At 42.3% G+C, this 22899-nt stretch overlaps 1 protein-coding gene across 9 annotated transcripts in view; it reads left to right on the top strand.

Annotated features, from left to right (window-relative positions):
- BEGAIN (brain enriched guanylate kinase associated) overlaps positions 1–22899 on the top strand; it is a 363458-nt gene that overhangs the window by 266619 nt on the left and 73940 nt on the right. For 6 of the 9 annotated variants that reach the window (XM_075191890.1, XM_075191897.1, XM_075191888.1 and 3 more), the window contains one exon: positions 18171–18260. The exons of the other annotated variants lie outside the window; for them this stretch is intronic. In XM_075191890.1, the coding sequence (XP_075047991.1) occupies positions 18171–18260 (90 nt within the window). The remainder of the gene's footprint in view (positions 1–18170; positions 18261–22899) is intronic. 9 annotated transcript variants of the gene reach the window in all.

Here is a 22899-nt window from a genome sequence, read left to right as displayed (position 1 = left end):
ACGCCCCTTCCCTTCCACTTTTCACCCATGAAATTCGTAGCCTGTCTTAATTGCCCTTTGAGTACGAAGATGAATTGCATTATCTGGCACATAATTCTGGCAATGCGCAGTGCAATTTAACGCGAAATACGGCACATATCGGCATTTACGTTCCTTAATGCCCACTGTTGTGAATGAGGGCAAAATGGGCAGCATATTGGGATAAAGAGATTTAAAGTGGCAAGTAACGATTGGGCGGTCTGAATGTGATAGAAGAGCGTGTATTCTGCTGTTGTTTCCACTTGCACAACTAATACACTGTGCAGTCTAAAATTAATTCCACAGTGATCATGCATATTGCATATGAGGTTATTTTACTGTGGGTGTAAACCTATGTCAGCGCTGTAGTAGTTGCGCATATCTAGAGGAAGCCCACAGCGCAATTCTTGCTTGTTGTAGAGGTCCTCAACCCTCCCCCCCCTCCTCCAGGCACACACACACTCACACAATCACACACTGTCTACCTTGTACTAAACATAAAAAGGTCAGTTACTGACCGGTTGCTATGGGATACTACACGATTGTGCTTTGTTACTAAGTGTCTCCCAGTGTGATTACGTTCTATATACTAAGAACTCACATACCCTGTTAACAGGTGCCCAGCGTATATATCTGGAAAAGTGCTTTTCTCTAGGAAAAATAGATTAGATCAATAAGGTGAAATCATGCAACATATATCCTATAATGATTTAAAGTCGCAGCAACCACCCAGGTTAACATATCTTTTATTAAATCAATGCTGTTGCTGCGGCGTTTTGCCAGCTCGCTGCCATTAAGATGATGTATCGCGTAGTAACAGAGATTAGTATTCAGCCCCGCTTCTCCCAGACTGGAAGATGCATGATATTGATTGAATCATAAATAGTTAATGAGGAAATCATTTTAGCACCTGCTTTGGAGCGCACACACTGCAATCCACGAAGGACTCTGAAAAGTAACAGCGTTATCAATGCAATCCATATATATTAATTGGATGTTACTTTGCATGAAATGGGATCAATAATTTATTACTGATTTATCTAAAGTGGCCGTCACGTCTGAACCCAGCTTTGTGTGATATGTGGAAGTACTCGAAAAACCTATTAGTACTATTAAGGAGCGCACGCGGGTTTTTTTTTCTACTAATTTACTTTTTTTGCTTAGTTAATAATAAATAAACACCTCCCAATGTCAATAACAGGCAAAATAAAGTTGTTATAGCACAACTAAAACTTGTTAAAATTCAAACTAAGCAGCTAATAAAGTTACTTTACTATTGGAAGAAACAAAATAATAATAAACAAAATACCATGTGTTCTGTTTGTTTGGCTATAATGTTATTGTAACTGAAATATTATCAAAACTGACTTAAAGTTAATTTTACATATTTTTCTTTAACTTGTCTTATTTATTTGAGTAACAGCACTATGAATCTATACTAACTATATTGCATGTTTTTTTTATCAAATTATCAGCTGAATTACTGGTGTACATTTTCTCTTTTCACAAATTGTTCCAGCGCTCCTATTATTTAAATCACATAGATTCTTGTGAAAGTGCCTTAAGTCAGATTGGAGAAATATTCATTTTGACATCTCTTAATGGTGTTAATTTTGTGATAACCATTAATATATCTTGAGTGTAATTTAAAATCACAAGGAGGACTGTTTGTTAACGTTGCACTAAACTATAGAAACGGAACACACGTTTTTTTCATTATCTAACTTGCAAAACGTGCAGGGCCTGAATCAATAAGGAACGTAAATGCTGATACGGGACGTATTTTGCGTAAAATCGCACTTCACATGCCCAGAACCGGGTTGGGTAAGCTTTACCTATTACCAGTATTCTGACACGGAGAAGCCCTACAAATAAAATCCGAAATGATGAAAAATCGATTTGAAAATAAACAGACTTAACTTCATCCCGACGCTGGACATCTCTGATGAAAACACCAGGCTGACAGCAAGTGATTCCGATTGGAGAAGTGTTCGGCACTGCAGGCTGACGTCATCGCGATGTCTGTCAATAGAAATATAAATCGGCAATGTGGAGACCCCTAAGATTAAGTGTTTAAACATGCCAAGCTCAAGTGTACACAGCAGTTTCCTATTCAAGCTTTGGGCACCTAAATGTTTTTCTGTCGTATCACTTGCACCCGCTACAGGTCAGATGTAAGTGCCGATTTTTAGTGCGTGATAAAGGCTGTGTATACAGCTAGAACATGTGTTTGAAGTCAGCAGCAACTGTAAAAATGCATTTTATGTACAGTAGACATTAATAACATCATACTAAATTTATTTTATGGACGGAAAAAATGAAAAACAAACCCTTTTTTTGTTTCATCATAAATGACTATATGATTAGAAATTGACCATCATATTTCTGTGCATTCTTTTGTGACTTTTTATTCCCCAAATGTATTGGACATATCCTGCAGAGTGTATTGTCTGTTGGAGCAGAGCGGACCTAGTCCCGTATTCATCAACATACGTATGTTTACATCCGCTCCTTGTTGAAGACAGACTTGCATATGCAGTAGAATATATTTGGCTCCTTAAATCAACATCAGTCATTTGTTTTGGTTATATCGGACATTACATTTCATTGGCCGACAAGAGAGTTGGCCTATGTGTGTTGTCCATCTGACAAAAGGAAACATCGGAAAATGTGCAGGATGTTTATCTAACCTACTGAACTGTATTTGTCTAATTTTGTATTTTCCAAATTACAAATTGGCCACATGTATGTTTATTTGGTTATCAGGCAAACAACCAGATTGTAGTGTCTCCTGATAGGTAGGAAAAATCATAGTCTGTCCAGGTAGCTCTATACTGTCTGGTCAGCAGGCAATTCACTATAGGAGAGAGGACTGGTCGGACACTCTCATTGTGTGCTGCGAGCTCACAGCTGTATGGCTAGCACGCTATTCAGCACTATGGGAGAGGACTGGTCAGACACTCTCATTGTGTGCTGCGAGCTCACAGCTGTATGGCCAGCATGCCATTCAGTACTATGGGAGAGGACTGGTCGGACACTCTCATTGTGTGCTGCGAGCTCACAGCTCTCTGGCCAGCACGCCATTCAGTACTATGGGAGAGGACTGGTCGGACACTCTCATTGTGTGCAGCGAGCTCACAGCTGTTTGGCCAGCACACCATTCAGTACTATGGGAGAGGACTGGTCGGACACTCTCATTGTGTGCAGCGAGCTCACAGCTCTCTGGCCAGCACGCCATTCAGTACTATGGGAGAGGACTGGTCGGACACTCTCATTGTGTGCAGCGAGCTCACAGCTGTATGGCCAGCACGCCATTCAGTACTATGGGAGAGGACTGGTCGGACACTCTCATTGTGTGCTGCGAGCTCACAGCTCTCTGGCCAGCACGCCATTCAGTACTATGGGAGAGGACTGGTCGGACACTCTCATTGTGTGCTGCGAGCTCACAGCTGTCTGGCCAGCACGCCATTCAGTACTATGGGATAGGACTGGTCGGACACTCTCATTGTGTGCAGCGAGCTCACAGCTGTATGGCCAGCACGCTATTTAGCACTATGGGAGAGGACTGGTCGGACACTCTCATTGTGTGCTGCGAGCTCACAGCTGTATGGCTAGCACGCTATTCAGTACTATGGGAGAGGACTGGTCGGACACTCTCATTGTGTGCAGCGAGCTCACAGCTGTATGGCCAGCACGCTATTCAGTACTATGGGAGAGGACTGGTCGGACACTCTCATTGTGTGCAGCGAGCTCACAGCTGTATGGCCAGCACGCCATTCAGTACTATGGGAGAGGACTGGTCGGACACTCTCATTGTGTGCAGCGAGCTCACAGCTGTTTGGCCAGCACACCATTCAGTACTATGGGAAAGGACTGGTCGGACACTCTCATTGTGTGCAGCGAGCTCACAGCTGTCTGGCCAGCACGCTATTCAGTACTATGGGAGAGGACTGGTCGGACACTCTCATTGTGTGCAGCGAGCTCACAGCTCTCTGGCCAGCACACCATTCAGTACTATGGGAGAGGACTGGTCGGACACTCTCATTGTGTGCAGCGAGCTCACAGCTGTATGGCCAGCACGCCATTCAGGACTATGGGAGAGGACTGGTCGGACACTTTCATTGTGTGCAGCGAGCTCACAGCTGTCTGGCCAGCACGCCATTCAGCACTATGGGAGAGGACTGGTCGGACACTCTCATTGTGTGCTGCAAGCTCACAGCTGTATGGCTAGCACGCTATTCAGTACTATGGGAGAGGACTGGTCGGACACTCTCATTGTGTGCAGCGAGCTCACAGCTGTCTGGCCAGCACGCCATTCAGGACTATGGGAGAGGACTGGTCGGACACTCTCATTGTGTGCAGCAAGCTCACAGCTGTTTGGCCAGCACGCCATTCAGCACTATGGGAGAGGACTGGTTGGACACTCTCATTGTGTGCAGCGAGCTCACAGCTGTTTGGCCAGCACACCATTCAGTACTATGGGAGAGGACTGGTCGGACACTCTCATTGTGTGCAGCGAGCTCACAGCTGTATGGCCAGCACGCTATTTAGCACTATGGGAGAGGACTGGTCGGACACTCTCATTGTGTGCTGCGAGCTCACAGCTGTATGGCTAGCACGCTATTCAGTACTATGGGAGAGGACTGGTCGGACACTCTCATTGTGTGCAGCGAGCTCACAGCTGTATGGCCAGCACGCTATTCAGTACTATGGGAGAGGACTGGTCGGACACTCTCATTGTGTGCAGCGAGCTCACAGCTGTATGGCCAGCACGCCATTCAGTACTATGGGAGAGGACTGGTCGGACACTCTCATTGTGTGCAGCGAGCTCACAGCTGTTTGGCCAGCACACCATTCAGTACTATGGGAAAGGACTGGTCGGACACTCTCATTGTGTGCAGCGAGCTCACAGCTGTCTGGCCAGCACGCTATTCAGTACTATGGGAGAGGACTGGTCGGACACTCTCATTGTGTGCAGCGAGCTCACAGCTCTCTGGCCAGCACACCATTCAGTACTATGGGAGAGGACTGGTCGGACACTCTCATTGTGTGCAGCGAGCTCACAGCTGTATGGCCAGCACGCCATTCAGGACTATGGGAGAGGACTGGTCGGACACTTTCATTGTGTGCAGCGAGCTCACAGCTGTATGGCCAGCACGCCATTCAGCACTATGGGAGAGGACTGGTCGGACACTCTCATTGTGTGCTGCGAGCTCACAGCTGTATGGCTAGCACGCTATTCAGTACTATGGGAGAGGACTGGTCGGACACTCTCATTGTGTGCAGCGAGCTCACAGCTGTCTGGCCAGCACGCCATTCAGGACTATGGGAGAGGACTGGTCGGACACTCTCATTGTGTGCAGCGAGCTCACAGCTGTTTGGCCAGCACACCATTCAGTACTATGGGAGAGGACTGGTCGGACACTCTCATTGTGTGCAGCGAGCTCACAGCTCTCTGGCCAGCACGCCATTCAGTACTATGGGAGAGGACTGGTCGGACACTCTCATTGTGTGCTGCGAGCTCACAGCTGTATGGCTAGCACGCTATTCAGTACTATGGGAGAGGACTGGTCGGACACTCTCATTGTGTGCAGCGAGCTCACAGCTGTATGGCCAGCACACCATTCAGTACTATGGGAGAGGACTGGTCGGACACTCTCATTGTGTGCAGCGAGCTCACAGCTGTCTGGCCAGCACGCCATTCAGTACTATGGGAGAGGACTGGTCGGACACTCTCATTGTGTGCAGCGAGCTCACAGCTGTTTGGCCAGCACGCCATTCAGTACTATGGGAGAGGACTGGTCGGACACTCTCATTGTGTGCAGCGAGCTCACAGCTCTCTGGCCAGCACGCCATTCAGTACTATGGGAGAGGACTGGTCGGACACTCTCTCATTGTGTGCAGCGAGCTCACAGCTGTATGGCCAGCACGCCATTCAGGACTATGGGAGAGGATTGGGCGGACACTCTCCTTGTGTGCAGCGAGCTCACAGCTGTCTGGCCAGCACGCCATTCAGGACTATGGGAGAGGACTGGTCGGACACTCTCATTGTGTGCAGCGAGCTCACAGCTGTTTGGCCAGCACGCCATTCAGTACTATGGGAGAGGACTGGTCGGACACTCTCATTGTGTGCAGCGAGCTCACAGCTCTCTGGCCAGCACGCCATTCAGTACTATGGGAGAGGACTGGTCGGACACTCTCATTGTGTGCAGCGAGCTCACAGCTGTATGGCCAGCACGCCATTCAGGACTATGGGAGAGGATTGGGCGGACACTCTCCTTGTGTGCAGCGAGCTCACAGCTGTCTGGCCAGCACGCCATTCAGCACTATGGGAGAGGACTGGTCGGACACTCTCATTGTGTGCAGCGAGCTCACAGCTCTCTGGCCAGCACATTATTCAGTACTATGGGAGAGGACTGGTCGGACATCGTAGGCTACAAGCTCACAACACAATTGACTCCTAGTGGCTGCATTCTTCTGATAATTGGGTGGCAGTTTCATCATAGGAATCATCATTTTTTCTAAATATGAAGATAGCTAACATAGAGATGGACTTGTGCCCTCTTTTGGACATCTTAATATGTGATTATTTACCACCAAAAGACATCAGAAAAATGTATTAACAATAACTTCAAAATTATCTTATTAATGGGGAAAAGTGTTTTGTTTTTTTTGTTTTTTTTTTCAATTGTCTACTTCCCCTCTTGGATTTGTGGGGTACCCTTATCAACCAGCTAGTCACATAACTATATTAGAGTGAAGATTAGAATGGGCCTCCCGTTTATTCTCAGATTCATCTGCAAGAACATGTTGTTGGCCAAAATTAATATTTATTTCTAACTTTTATTTGTGAAAGGTCTGAAGACCCGTGTTGTAAAGTATTGAAGCTGTCACACATTAGATGAGTTGTAAATGGATCAGGCTGTACTAGAACATTAGAATTGTACTAGAATATTATTAATAATATTCATATGCTCTTCCAGTAGTTAGCTACGACTTTCCCCGAGCCTCCAGCGTCTTGGATTTCAGCTGTCTAAGCAGTCCTCCCCCGGAGATACCTGTGACTCATATAATGCAGTCCTGTGTCAGTGACAGAGCAGCATTCAGGAAAGAGTCACAGCCAGTCCACATTCATCTCTATGTCTGTCACTGACAACAAATGTGACTCCAGCCTATGGCAGTAATGAGGCTTCATGCAGGAAGAGCGTACACTTCAGTGTATTGTACTGTTTGCTTTTGATTACAGATTTGGAACATTTTTAAATCTGTGTGTCGACATAATTTGCGCACACTTTCCAGTTGACTGTAATTTAACTGTTACTCTGTGTTTATTTTTAGTGTTTAACTTAGCAGGAACTGGACGTGGGAACTCTGCTGCGGTAGTAAATAGACACTCGCTGTTAAATTATGTTAGAGAACCTGATGCCTAGACGCGGTGACGGCGGCTGCCGTGTCGCCTGAGCCAATGTTCATGAGAATGCAACCAAGTGGCGGAATAAAGGTCCCATGGGCCCTGAAGAGTGAGTTAGGGCCCCACTCAACAGCCTTTATTTTTATTAAATATTTTTGTTGATTTTACAAAAGTTCTATACAGCCATGAATCGTATAATCATAAAAATTAGTCAACATCGTAATAATATACACAATCAAAATATGGTTAAGGTGTAGGAAAGGGGAGGGGGCTATAGAATTATAGGGGTTTCTGATAGAATTATCAAGAGTCGGCAATTTGAGGAATAAAGGATCCAATCTCTCAATCTATTGTCAGGTTTCCATGAAATATACAGGTGATATTTTGTCTCCCCTCCAGATTCAAGGAAGATAGGTAAAGAAAAATCCTATAAACCCCTTTTCTATATCGTCTGTCAGGCCGTAGGATGGTGAACATTTCTGTTTTCACTTCACTCGTCTATGGGGGTTGTTTTTCAACGCAATTCCGCAAAACGTTGTTCATAGCAATGGGGAGGATCGTAACTGTGACTGGAACAAACTCTGAGGACGGCAGCATAGGAATCCAGTTATCTAAATTTCACAATAGAAGGGATTTTGTGTTCTTGGACACCAGGATTTAAAAAGTGTTAATTATAACTCTATATATATATATATATATATATATATATATATATATATATATATATATATATATATATATATATATATATATAGTGGTGGAAGTGGGTGGTATACGGGGTATGTCGTACCGCCACTTCTCCTGCTGCCTTCATTGTGAAACTGTCAGGCGCCGTTCCGCGCGGCCGCCTGTCTGCCCGCCCGGCGCGTCTGGTTGCTTAGCAACCAGACGCATCACTTCCGGATCCCCGGCCAGCCGACCTCTGTAGTTACAGCGCGCCCCGTTGCTAGGCAACGGGACGCTATAGTGATTTTTGGCACGGCGGATGACAGCGCTGCCGCGCTGATGCTCATTGGTCCCTTCTTGTATTTAAACTTCCGCTGGCCCTCCTACCAGTGCCAGAGTATCAGGTCTTCCTGCCTCCAGCGTTTGTGTGTACCAGTTGCTGTATTTGTTCCTGACTATCCTTGTGCTGCCTGTGACCTTTTGACCCGGACCGTTTGACCACCTCTATTTGGATCCTGCCTTTGTACTGCGCTACCTGAAAGTTACCGACCCGGCTTGCCTCACCACTCTTCTGGATATCCCTTTGTACCTCTGCTACCAGAACGTTACCGACCCTGCCTGTTTGACTCTTCCTTGTATCTCGCTGTTGACTCTTGGAAGGACCGCGACCTGTGTGTCCCTGCAGCCGAGTCCATACTTCCTTGCGGGGGTTCCTGGTGAATACCAGGGGCACGTTAGACTCCGCACCTTCCTCTGAGTTGTGCCAACAATAGCAGGTACGCTATATAGTTGTGACAGAAACTATCCAATACCATCACTTCCACTTTCCACACCGTCATTGAGCAGAGTATCAGTGGTATTAATATCTGGGAAGTCCTGTTGTTCTCCTTAATGCAAGTTTCAAATTTGTTTCTTTAGGTCCCCATATAAAAAAATGAATACGGCTTCTCTCTGATCTAGACAGGTGGAGAATTATTTCTAGACCATGAAGTTGTAGCATATTCAGTTGGGATTTGAATAAGAAATGAACCAAATGACTATAAATTACGCAGAGTCATTTCCAGACTGACAATTTTTCATTTGATTTGTGCATATGGAATAAAGGGTTTTGTCTGTTGAATGATTTAATGCTTCTATTCCTCCAACTCTTCAAGGCCGGGATGTGTAAACCTCTCACTCTGTACAGACCGTCGGGTATATTCTGTACCATTGGCATAGAGAAAAATGAAAAATTATATAGAGAGGTAGCGGTGAAACAATGGAAACACCAATATAAAGTAGTTTTATAATGCATCAGCCGAAACGTACGACCTATATCCATTGTGGCGTTTTCCAGTGTCTGGAGAAGCGAGGAAGCAACCTGGTTCCACAAGTGACACCGGCTTGATGGTGCTGGGAAAACACACCTGTCTCTGGTGTCGTTCCAGAATATCCCATAAATGCTTAAGTTGGTTCCAATCTAGTAACTGAGGAAGCCCCGGGATCTGGATAACATCATAAAACCATTGGGACAACCACATGTGCTCTGTGTACGGGGGGCATCATCATCCTGGAAGATGTCCCTCTTGTCAGGAAAGAAATGCTGGAACATGGTGTGAAAATGTCACTCATTAAGCTGCGAGTAACATTGACCTTCTCCCCACAACTGGACAAATCTGCCAGAACCCTTCACTGTTGAGAAGGATCACTCTGGGCTCTAGAACCTTTTATCTTTGGTGCCATGCATGCACTTGTCTTTCCATCCAGAACATGGTGAAGGATGAAGCATACAACCACATCACCCTCCACCACCCCTCGGTAATACATCGCCTGTGCTCTCTGCACCACCTAACCTGCAAATGTACATTTCAAAGTGTGATGAGCCGTTAACGCACAGCAACCCGATCAAACCGTCCGCTCGAGCCAGAGGAAGAAATTTGCAGTCCGTTACTCTCCAGTTGCTTGCCTTGCTAATGTCCCTCCTTTACTCAAGTGTTTCCAATTTTCATATGGAAACACTTGGGCTTAGCCAAAACCACTTAGCTGTATAAATGTGATTTGTTTACCAAGGGTGTAAAGAGAATTTAAAGAGATCCCCAGAGCACAGTTTTTAGGTGTATCGGTCATTTCTAGATACAAGTTTTAATGCACCAAATAATATGTTTAGGGTAATAATCTAAATCTTCATGAGGAATGAATGTTGAGTTTGGGACAAGGGTGCGGTAGGGATAATTCTGCCTTATGCTCTAGTAAGCATTTTGGGGGATTTTCAGATATTTTACGTGATACAAGACAAACTAAAGCTGATGACCTGCACCTTAGCTTGAACACTAACACTTGTCACTGCTGTATATATTGTGAGGGATAAATCACCCAGAGAATATACTCATTTTTTTAACATTATTCAAGACACCTAGGCGACCTGCAGCAGGGAGATGAGGGTCTTTGAGGCAGAGGATACTGGTAGTTGACGGAGAGAGTTGTGTGTAGCTGGAATTACCAATGCTGTGATGCGAAGAAATTAACATTGAGTAAGTGCCATTGAATCGCGTCATCAGTCAAAGTGGCCTGCCACGTCTCTAGTCTCCGTCATTCAGTCCTTATGGTTTGTCATCAAGATAAAGCCACATCTCTCTCTACCTTGCAGTAAATCTAGGAGACGGCTACAGCAGTATTTACTTTCTCTTTATTTCTCTATAAATTACCTGTAACGTCATGGATTATTTTGCACAATGAGTTATATTTATTTGCATACAATACTTGTAATTAATTACAACCGCGCGCCCAGTTATCACAAGAGAATGGTAAATGATTAAAATATGAGTAAACCTCAAAGGAGTCGTTAGAACAATCTTTGGGGATACATGGCAGAAGTCGTTTAAGAGTAGTAAAAGCGATCAATAATAGAGATTATTGAATGCAGGTAATATTTTCCAGATTGTACCCATGTCATACAGGATTACAGATTGCATTGTGGAAGGGTCTGGATTGTTCCATGTGTGTCAACTGTCGGGAGCGATCTGCTGATTTTGGCACTAGCCTATCTGGATGCGCGGAGTCTAACGCACCTCTGGTCTTCACCAGGGACTCCCGCAAGGGGGTTCGGATTTAGCTGCAAGAGAAGCGCAGGTCGCCGTTCTCCAGGAGGGTAATCAGCGGGATAGCTAAAGATGATCGGATGTTCAGGAGTGCCCAGGTCTAGCCGTGCGCTCAGCGCAGTACACAAGGAGGTATAAGAATAGGCAGGCAGGGATCAAATACCGAAGCCAGAAAGAAGAGCCAAAGGGAGAATCCAAGAGGAGCATCAGGAGTAGCCAAGTCCAGAACCAGGAAGTCAGACCGAACATAGTTGAAGCACATAAATGCCTTGAGCTAGGGGACCTAATACTCTGCCACACCTAATGCTGACGTATCATATCTGCAGAATTATATCAAGCCTAAGAGCGGATTTTCGCTATCAATGCAATTGTTAACAAACTTTACTTGTGCTTATGACCTGGTTGTGTGTATCAGACTATTCCCTGGAGTAACTAACGTACATTGGTGGCCACATAGGATCTGTTAGGACAATGCCCAATCCTTTCTTTTACTCTTGTGGGGCATTTTAAGGATACATCAGAATTCTGGTTTATATATCGAAGACCAAAAATAAACTGCACGCCCACTACTGTCTAGTAATGTTTGCTGGCTGTTGTCGCCTATCTGCCGGTTAATGAGGTAACGCTGGGAACCAAACATGACTTCAAATGTGTGAGTAGTGTGTAGACAAAAATGTGACTCACTTCACGGGCAGAAATTTAATAGCAGTTCTTTTAAATACGGATCAGATCTTCAGCATAAATTGTAACACCTCGGGAAAATACTTCAAAGAAAATTTGTGACCAAAAAAATAATGATCTTGAGTTTAACCAGGCAGACATGGTAAAATATTGTGAATTTGTATTCTCTTAATAAGGCGACCAAAGCTCCATACTTGAGCGCTGATAACTAATTGGCTGGGGTCATGCACTTGGGACCACTGGATAAGTCATTCAAGAAATCTTCTGTCTAAATCGAAGTATAGTATTTAATGATACATATGTTACATCGATGCATACATGTGCTATGGTTGCATGCAAAGGGTTAATTATGTATCTGTTACCCTAGAGACAAGTTCAGTGCACAAGAAGTTTGTGATGTTGGTTCATTAGTTCTGTGTTTGGCAAATTGATTCACAGATCTTTTCTTATTGGTTTAAAGCAAAAAAGTTATTTAAAAAGATGTTTGAATCTTTTTTTTTTTTTTTTATCCTATGGGCTGTTGGAAACGGCTGTTCCTGAGAGTCCAAACCGTCAAATGGCCAATCATAAACGGCCGTTGAAGATGACTGACACTCTATTTTGAGAGTTCTGTTATTATTGGACTTCTGTTGTCAATAGTGGACAGTCTTAAGACCAGGAAACATTTAATTCAGTTCCTGGCCCCACAATCACTATACACTGTATTCAGAATGAAGGAATATATCAGTACAGCAGTGGCCTTGCATATGGAGCTTTAGGAGTCTTAGTAGTACTTGTTTATTGTGTGCTGTTATACCTTGTAAAGTCTATTGTTTGTAATCTTGTGGCGCCTTATAAATAAAGTAAAATAATAATAAATGGCAAATGTTAATGTCACAATGTTATGCATGCTGGGAAAGTCACATTGCTGGACTGTCTGTACTAATATATTCAGGAAAACTAGAACTAATAGTATTTGGCTCTCTCCAGTTACTTTTATATACAGTTTACATTGGATCTCTAAGTGCAGGTAATGGGGGAGACCAATTGGAGTCACTTGTAACTTTTACAGGTTGTCCATGGTTAAAGAAAAAATTTAAATGTTCAAAATAAATAAATACTCTGATATAAATACACATTTTTTTTAGCAAGACACTTATATTTCTCATTTGTTCAGTTCTGTGGATGTTTTTAATATTCAATATAATCATCTTTAATTGGTTAATGTGCGAGGGGGGTTTGGCCAGAATACCAATCGTAGTCCTCAAGTGTCTGTGGCTTGTGATTGGCCCTCTCGCTCACAACCTCCCCCCTCCCTCTGCTGCCATTTAATGTTGATCAATAAAATGAATTTGCCCCGGGAGTGGGGTGCCCCCCTGCATGTTGCAGTCTCCAGGTCTCTGGCTACAAGGAAGGGGGCACCTTGAGAAAATGTTATCATTGGTGGGTAGTGAAGTTATAATATAGGTTCATTTTCATTTGCTACTTTGTTACTGTCACTATTGGTATAATTATAGGAATTCTTAAACATATCTTCATGTTTTAAATTAAAAGTCTTAAATTTACATTCTTTATAACCTCGAGCTTTCAGTCTAACAATTATTTTATCTGCTTCTTCTAAAAAGATATTATCTGTAGTACAATAATAATTTGACTGTAAGTAATGGATTTTATCACGGGCTTAGGATGACGACAGTCAGCCGCCAGAATCTCATTATCTGATATAGGTTTACATATAGTACTAACCTCTACGTGGCTATTAATACTGATACCAAGAATAAAATCAAGAAATTATATTTAATACATGCTATAGTTAACCTTATTAACATAGAAACGAAATCCTCAAAATTTGTCTTCCCTGCCACTCGTAATTAATAATTATTTTTTTTCTACTAACCTACAGCTTGTTCATGTCCCACTTAAGTCATGAGAGTGAATGAACATCACCTATATACCACGTGTCACTTGTGTACATTTTACGCCTGATGCGGTGTTGGATGCGTTTGCGTTTAAAGACTCAGGCGCAAAATGTGTTCACACCGCAGCACGCTATTTTGCACATATCCTGAGGCCTAAGATCCACGCAACTCAGCATATACGCGTTATTGCGTGTCAATCCATAAAGCTTGGCCATACACTATTAAGCCAATCACCAGTCATCAAGATTTTAATGTGTTAAAAAATATATATAACAAGTTAACCCGTGCATGATACTCATGCATTCTAGTCAAATCAAGCTACTTAAGGTGTTAAAAAGGTTCTTGTCATGCATTTGGGCCATAGCCCAGGCCTCAACCACCAACCACTGCCCACTGTCACCCCCGGCAACCACCAACCACTCCCATTGTCACTTCTCCTTCAAGAAATATATATATATTTTTTTTAAAATCTTTATAAACACTTTTAACAATTAACAAATTAAATTAACAAATTAAAAACATCTTAGTATACCAAATTTCAGCCCTTTCTGATTTTTTTTTTTTCCACACACACTAAGAATTTAGTAGGTCAGTGTATAACTCCGCCCAGCAGGTGGCGCTGCAGCTTGGTTTTATTTTTTCCACACACACACACAGACAGACTAACACACGCCACTAAGCATTTATATTCTAGATCGTACAAAAAACCCACATTGTTATTTCAATTATTAGTTTAATAGTTTTTTGTTTTTTTAAACACTGCAGAGGTGTGCGCTGATGGTCATTCTCAGCATTGGATCTTTGCATCAGCCTGCACCCTCGTAAGACACGGCCACAGACAGGTATATCTGGGTTTTCCTCTAGGTCAGCCGGCCGCAGGTAGGCCCAGGCGCCAAATGCTACAAGCTCTGCAGACGGACGTGTACGTCCGCTATTGCGTGTTGGCACGCGAAGTGAACATTGTGTATTTTACGTATAATCACATGGGAGCGCATACAACTAACCATCTGCCCCTTTAATGTTTGTATTACATTGATATTTTCTGTATAAAGTGTTCCTAGAAGGAGGAAATGTTGTTATCTCCACTTTCTATCTCTTGATTCCGCTGCAAATTTTCCTGAGCCGTTACTGCCTCTTCCATTCTGTGCAGCTAAAAGCAACGTTCGGGGGAGTTTTTCTTTTACACGTGAAATTTTTATATTGATTGGATGGATTCTAAATATAAATTAGTGGGAAGGAACAATGGAGAGCTAAAAACCAACGGGGTGCGCTTAAAAACAATTTGTACGTTATACATTACAAGCGCTGGCAAGCTGCGGGTAGGGATCAATGGGAGAGATTTTAATCTTTGTTCATTTCAACAGGGAAATATGTTATAAATACATTTCATTGAAAACGTGTATGAAAGGGTGCTGGTTATGGCCGCGTATTGATCTCTGGGAACTGTTTACTTTTGGTATCTAAAAGTATAAAAAGAAAATTTATTTTATTTTGTTGCAAAAAACATTTAAGCTAGCGACTGACTGCTTGTGATCTGCTTATAATGTTGGTTACACCTGAGCTGATTCTTCTGCTCAGCCTGCAATATAGCTACACATTTTTGTGGTCAAATTGGGTGCGATCAGGAGCGAGTAGCTGGTAGTAGACTGCACACACGGGACAATGGCTGTTGTCTTACAATCATTTGAACATGCATTTTAATCATATTATTTTGGGGGATCAGACATGCTACAATATCAGGCTAATTGCTTTATATCGCTATCTATATGACAGCATGGATGGCCAACTTATGAGGGGAACAGCCCATGATGTCCGCTATTTATATAGCGCCACTAATTCCGCAGCGCTGTACAGAGAACTCGCTCACATCATTCCCTGCCCCATTGGAGCTTACAGTCTAAATTCCCTAACATATACACACACACACACAGAGAGACTAGGATCAATTTTGATAGCAGCCAATTAACCTACCAGTATGTTTTTGGAGTGTGGGAGGAAACCAGAGCACCTGGAGGAAACACATGCAAACACGGGTAAAACATACAAACTCCACACAGATAAGGCCATGATCCAATGATTCCTTATTGCTCACTGGACAGAGTCCATTAAATAAGTATCTTAAATAGTAAAGGTCCTTGAGGAAACTGAGACACACAGGTTTGAAAGTTGTTAAATCCTTTCTTAAGCAACTGAGCCATGATCACAAGACCAAAGATTCTCCTATCACGAGTTATCACTCCAAGACAGAGTTCAGTCATAGTGCAGACACTGTTTAATGCACCCTCCCAGCTGAGCAGTTTGTGCTGGGACCCTGTCTTAGAATGATGGATGTAAAGCATACCTCTCAACAGTCCCTATTTTGGCAGGACAGTCCCGAATAGAATTGCGGACCTTGAAAGAGGCGTTGATTATGGGAATATGGGCAGAGCTTCATCTTCAAACTGGGCGTTTTGGGGCAGACTAGGAATGTATTTTTGGCTAAATAATTGTATTGTTCTCGAATGTATGAATGTTGCCAGGTGTGGTTCGGACACAGCGCAGTCAGTACAGAGCGCACTGTTTAATGTACCTTCACAGCTGAACAGATTCTCCTGTAACTAGAGGGGGGTGAAAACTGGGACACTCTTGTGAACTAAAATTACCTAGGCTACATAATCCACCTTTTGGATGCCCTATAAGATAAAGCATCCAACTCATCCCATTAATTTGGGTATGAATCATGGTAAAATTAGCCTTTTGAATTAAAGGTTTTTAGTGGAAAAGAGAGAACCTGGAAAATTAGACCGAATGGGAACCTACATCCATCACTGCGAGACAAAGTTCAGTCTTGGCACAGACAGCACCGATCTGCACTGTTTAATGTACCTCCAAGGCTGAGCAGATTCTCCTGTAACCCAACATCCATCATTCTGAGACTAAGTTCCGTCACAGCGGAGGTGGCACAGAGCACACTGTTTAATGTACACAAGTTCTCATCCTATCAGCATGTGCCTGTGTCTTGTCTATGGACCAGCTTGAAATCTATGTGGCTTTGTTTGTGGCATATTATTTGTATATAAATGTTTATGAATATAAAGAATGAAAAAAGGGATCTTGTTTTGTTTTATCAATTTATGGCCAATGTAATTTTGCTAGAAAACTTCCCTGGTCTTAAAAACATACAATTCAGTTCCATGCTAGGTTGGTGTCACCGGTTATCATTATATAAAGTGATGTCACTACCGTTTAATTAGAACTGTTGACATCAGCACTGACTGATAACTATCAGTGAGCGGTGATGTCATCAGTACTAATTAAATGGTAGTTACCTCATAGTTTAAAAACGAATACACTGTACTATAATTAATATTAAACAAATCTGCCTGTAAAACATTGAGAAGTACTGTACTAGCAAAAGTTTTCTGTGAATGTATTAATTATAAATGTTGTTTTATTATAATATTATTAATCTTTGTTTGCAACACTATTGTTGTGGTTGTTTAAAGGGTCATGTTACCTAAAAGCAGTGGAGGAAGCTATTTTATGGGCTAAACTAATATTTGTGAATGGAGCCGCAACTCACTAGTAACTAGTGACAACACTGTTGGTAAATTGACAGACTAAATATTAGTTTAGCTCACAAAATGGCCTGGAGTACATTAATAACACGTTTGAAAAGTAATTGTGCGCTAATGCAAAAGAGTAAGGATTTCTGGGACTGTATCCCGCATATTACTATATAAACTGTGGTTAAAGAGTATCTGTCACCTACACGCAGTGGAGTGAAAGCGCGTACTCACGTTATTGTGGCACTAGTTTGAGCTGAGAGGAACGAACTGGAAATCGTAGGTTCGGAAAAATTTAGATGGTCAAAGCTCTCAAGACATCATGCTGAACTCTTGATGCCTCGTTCTACCGCACACCCGTGTTGGAGAACGTGAATGTTGACTTGTTGAATGGGCAAAGTGGGGATTAGCTCTTAACAACATAGCCCATATGAAGAAGAACATTAAAACTGACTTATTCTTCCATAATTAAAACCACCATTAATCCAGTATCAGTTGCTTCAGGTTTTCATTTTTGGGGCACATGCTCTCACACAACCGAGATCTGGTTAAGTCAACTGTTTAATATTTTCCTGTGCTCCCCACTGAGTTACTGGATACCTGGAAGCAGCTTTTTTCCGAGCCATTTTAATTTTCATATCATTTTAGACCATCAATTCATTGGGAATGAGTGACATCATTGGGGGCATGGCTTTCTCATGAATATTGATTCAGCCATCACAATGCCTCGACTAAGTGTAGGTGACCGGTGCAATTTACCCACAGCAGATGCATTGAGATGTTTTGCCATCTAAAGTTTATGGTAGGTCCTGGTGATCTGATATTTGTCAATGTATGAGCCCAATCTAGCCATGGTTTATCCTTTATGCTGCAGGGTACGAAATTCCTGGGTGCCCGCCTGTCTGTGGCAACCTAAAATTCTACAAGACAGTCACGCAAAATCTTCTCCTATCCTCTGGGACAGGTAACTACATGTAATGTTATGTCTGTGTATTTTTGTGACCCTACAATAATGTAGATGGGTCTTCTGATATTAAAGATGAACACCATTCAAGAAACTTTCTCCCACCTAACGCCTCCCTTCTCCGTGGCTCCCCACCCTTACCTCACAGTGCCCCTAGAAAATTTGGGTGGGGACAATTGAACCAGTTGCTAGCTGTGTATTCTTGTTGGTGCCTGATGTGTCAGTTGGCCGTGCAATTTAACTATGTAGCACATTCCACTCCCCAGTGGTGAAAATCTTGTATGGAGCTGAAGTGAAATTATCCTTTAATCTTTCAGTTCAATCCTTAAAGACGAATCTCACCCAAAAACTAAAAATGTAGCAATAGACAATCTTCAAAATACCTGGGTTCTGAAACGGTACCATAGATCCAGTTTTGTGGCAGTTGATGGTCTCTATCTCGACTTCTTATTAATGATGATTGATAGTCCCGGGGTTATTAATGAAATAATACCGGGACTGTCAATCATTTTGATGTTGCAGTATGTAAGTAAAATATAAACAAAGCTGCAAAGACTAGCAATCGAGAGGTCACAAGCTGTAATAAGAAAAGAATCAATGAGAAGATTATATTTAGAAAAATGTTTTTTTAGTATATGTAGAGAATAATTTTAAAGGACATGGCCTATAAGGATTGCAGTCCCGCAGGGGGAGACAAATCCTTGCGTGAAGGTTTTCATTACAGGGTAACTGTACTCAGAAAAGAGGTAAACAAATTATTAGGGCTAATTAAAATCATTATGCAGTGTACCAAAACTTATTGGAAGCCTTCCTGATACTTGAAATAAAACTTGTACCCAAACGCATTAGTTGAATATCTGATACTCCTTAGCAATATCTGTAACCATGGAAACAGTCATTGCAATCCCAGCTTATTTCCATGGTTACGTATGTTGCTATGGATTGACTGATGTTTACAGCATGTCTGCCAAATGGCAGCAACAACCCTGTCTGGGTCTTTCAACTGCAATTTCAGGCTCAAGTCTAAACGTCAAGTTGCATGTGCTATTGCCGTAAACCCTAGTACACTGCTTATCAGTTTTCATTAGGCAAATATTTTTTTTAAAATCATTTTTGAGGGAGTTTAATGGTTTCTGAACAGTGAAAATTAGTTTTTATTCATTCTTGATTTCCATTTTCTTCCCAGCACTACAATAAGAATGCCCATTTCTCTCTCATTAAACCCTCTTTATTTCTTAACCCCTTTTTTCTATTAGTGTATCCAGTTTTTTTTATAATTGTTACACTAACAGCTGAATTTCTTGTACATTCCATCTCTGGTACAACTTAAACAGTATTTAATTGATCCCATTGGTAAACAGGTTTGGAGATATCTGTTTTTCCTGTGTTTTTAGATTTTGCATGAAATTGATGAGTGTGTTTTTGCTGCCAGTTAAATGCGTTGCACTATTTATTTTAAATGATCTGTAAATGCTATACAACCCTATATCCTAGGAAAAGGTTTAGGGTTTAAACAAAGGGACAATTTTAAGGCAGGACAGACAGGCCGTTTCCTCTGGAACCAATAACCGCAAACTGCACTCTGAACTATGATTCCAACTCCATCCTAGTCCTACTATTTCCATGTCTGCTGCCCAGGGGTAGAAAAGGTTTTTTCAATCTTGTATTGAACTGCCAATGTATCTGGGTAAGATGACACCAGATGACTTCTATAGTGAAAAGTCACACATGTTAACAAGATGTTAGACCAGTTAGAAATCTCAAAATTTAGCTGAAGTTATGAGGATATCAGGACTGTCCAGCCATTGATCCAATGTACAATTTTGACCTTTAGGTGGAGGAAAAAATAGTGTCCTTTTACCCAGGAGTTCTCATCTGGGGCTGGAAGCATGGTGGGCATGTGACTGGCTCCCCGTCTGCGAAGTTATCATCTTCCTCTGGTTGGAGAGATGGCATTCTGAAATTATCTCCGTCGCTGTGTTTATGCCAATGGTGTCGTAGTTTCACTGTATGCACATGGGAACAGATGGGTCTGGGTTGTGGATGGGGGATGAGATTGGGGCAGGAGAATGCATCGTGGAAGACCTAGGACAGTTGAGTATATGGAGAAGAAGAGGGAGCTGGGCAGTGCATGGGTGGGGGAACGCCGGTTAGAAATGACAGGGAGAATAAGGAGTGTAGGAACTGACCTAGGGTTAAGTAATTAAATAATTGTTGAGTTAGATGTTAGGAGGTGACAGAAATCCAGAGTTGGTGGATTAAAACACTGAAGCCTTAAAAGGCTGCTCCATTTCCCCCTATTTATGACTTGAATGAATGGGAGCAAGTGGAGCTGGAGACTTTCTATATTGCGCATGCCACTTTTGTGCGTTTGAATCCTTTTATTGCATTGGTTTTAAGTGCGACTAGAAATTCAAGTTGTTTTGTGGGTAGGAAAAAACTGTGCGCCAAATGTCCCTATTAACGAGCCCCCCTTTGAACAGTTTGATTTAAATAATCCCGCCCCACAAAATGAAATCCTGTTTTTTGCAATCCAGTGCATAACTAGGTCCATTTGCTGCCATAATTCGTACTAAGCAAAGAACGCCCAACTCCTCCCATCGGCCATCGGTGCGCTTCCGCGTAAAACTAGATGCACATGCGCAAATGTAGACCTGCAAACCTCACAAAAGAGCATTTGAGCTGCCCATTTGTAAATTGTAAGTAAATGTTATAGTTTTACTTTATCCCCTCTATGCAAGCTGTGTGCAAAGTCAGTGTTGTGTCTGCTACCTCTTTAAAAAAAAGGGATTATGGGAAGTCAAACAATGACATTCATCTCTATAATATTCCCTTTAGGTAAAGGGAAAATAAAAAGATGAGGTTAGGATCCCTTTATTTACAGAAACGTAATATGTTTTTTAGTATATTTTTTTCCAGAAGGAATAAAGTAATAAAACAAATGATACTGTTCAGTTATGTTTAACGTATCACGATTTAATCAAAAATTCCATCCTGCTTGTTTTGTTTGACAAGCAGAAAGTCACCTTGACCGTTTCACACAATTAGTTGAGTGACCTTGGTGTGCAAATACTAGTGATTCACTTGATTTGAGAATGAAAGTCTTCTCATTCTCCCAGGAACTGAATCTCAAGGCAAGATTCCACAACGAAAATCAATGAGCTTTAATAACAACTCTGGAATACAGCTTTATAAAGGCGCAGACCACGAGCAGAATACGTGGAATGTATCCAGAGACACATTATATCCCTTTAAGCATCAAATCGATGTTTAAGAGAGAGATAGGTTGTTTTGTACAACAAAGAAACAGCTTTGATCAGGTCATCCCTCTTAATGAAGCGGGCTGGCTAGCCTCGAATGTCTTAGAAATTCTTCTCTGAACCCTTGATGAGTCACCTAGGAGAGAATGGTTGGGAATGAACAGTACCCCTCGTTAATCCACAAAGCTGACCTGTATAGCTGGCTCGCAAGTAGGAGGCTTTTAAGAAGGTTAACATTTTAATTCCACCCTGAAGTGTCATACAAAGTATTAGGTTTATGGGGAGAAAGGAACAATGTTTAACTTTTTTTAATTCTTAATGCAAAAAGTTACATTTGGAACCCAACGCAGGAAGTCGGTTACAGCCAGAGTTTAATGTCTTAGATGACAAAGTGGAACCCAGATGTGTATCATATGCGCTGGGAGGGCATTAAATATAATCTTTTATCATTAAATACAGCAGGGCCAGAAGAAGTGCAAGAACTGCGTTCCTGTGGCTTTCAGCACAAATTAAGCCCTGGCAATAGCAGCTCTTGACCAATCGGTTCTTCCCATGAGAATTCATCATGTGTAGGAAGCATCGGATTAAACGTTTCTCTTGACGTCCAGGCTAGGAGATTTAGGGCCTCCTGTAGAGTTAAGAGCAAAGATCTTAAATAAATAAAAATAGCAATTTTTTATCCTGGACAAACCATGTAGCAATGCATGGGGGAGCAAATGCATTTTATTTTTTGCATGTAGGGAGAATACTGGCTGCTTTTTCCTTATCACAAATACCGCACAGCTTTATTTTTACACTGTAAGTCAGAGTTGAGCTAGGGTACGACCCTTCCCAACTCTAAATCTGTCCGCCCATCTTAAATTCCCCCCCTGCAGTGCAGCCTGGTTTTGTCCAGGTGCAAAGTTGCTCCTTTTTTTTTTTTTAATTTGCTCATAACTGTAAATGAGGCCCTTTGCTGTTAGAGGGAGTACTGCAAAGACCACGGCAGTTCTGCTACTTACTTGGGGGGGGGGGGGCTGGTTAATATTAAAACGCTTTTGGTAGTTGTCCCCATGTATATAAAAAAATAAAAATCAACACATTCAAATTATATTTATAGTTTAAGGTATGCCCTTTATATAACAACCTCTTATGGTGCTAAAGTGCAGATAGAAAGGATGATAGTGAATTTGGCAGAGATCTGTCCGTTTGGCCCTCTAAGCAGCCAGGTTATTTCCAGCGTCACTTGGTGCTGTGGATGATTAGCAGTCATTTGGTGTCACCTCCCAATCGCTTTCTGCCTTGTGTATATTAAAACCCCAGGAAGATTGTTTGTGTGGGAAAAAACTTCCCAAAGTGTGTTTCTCAGCTATAAGAAAAACTGGTAAGGGTCAATGGGG

This window comes from Mixophyes fleayi, chromosome 12 (genome assembly GCF_038048845.1).
Source record: "Mixophyes fleayi isolate aMixFle1 chromosome 12, aMixFle1.hap1, whole genome shotgun sequence".
NCBI classification, from domain to species: domain Eukaryota; kingdom Metazoa; phylum Chordata; class Amphibia; order Anura; family Limnodynastidae; genus Mixophyes; species Mixophyes fleayi.
The sequence above is the reverse complement of the archived record's forward strand: the minus strand, read 5'-3'. Positions and strand labels throughout refer to the sequence as shown.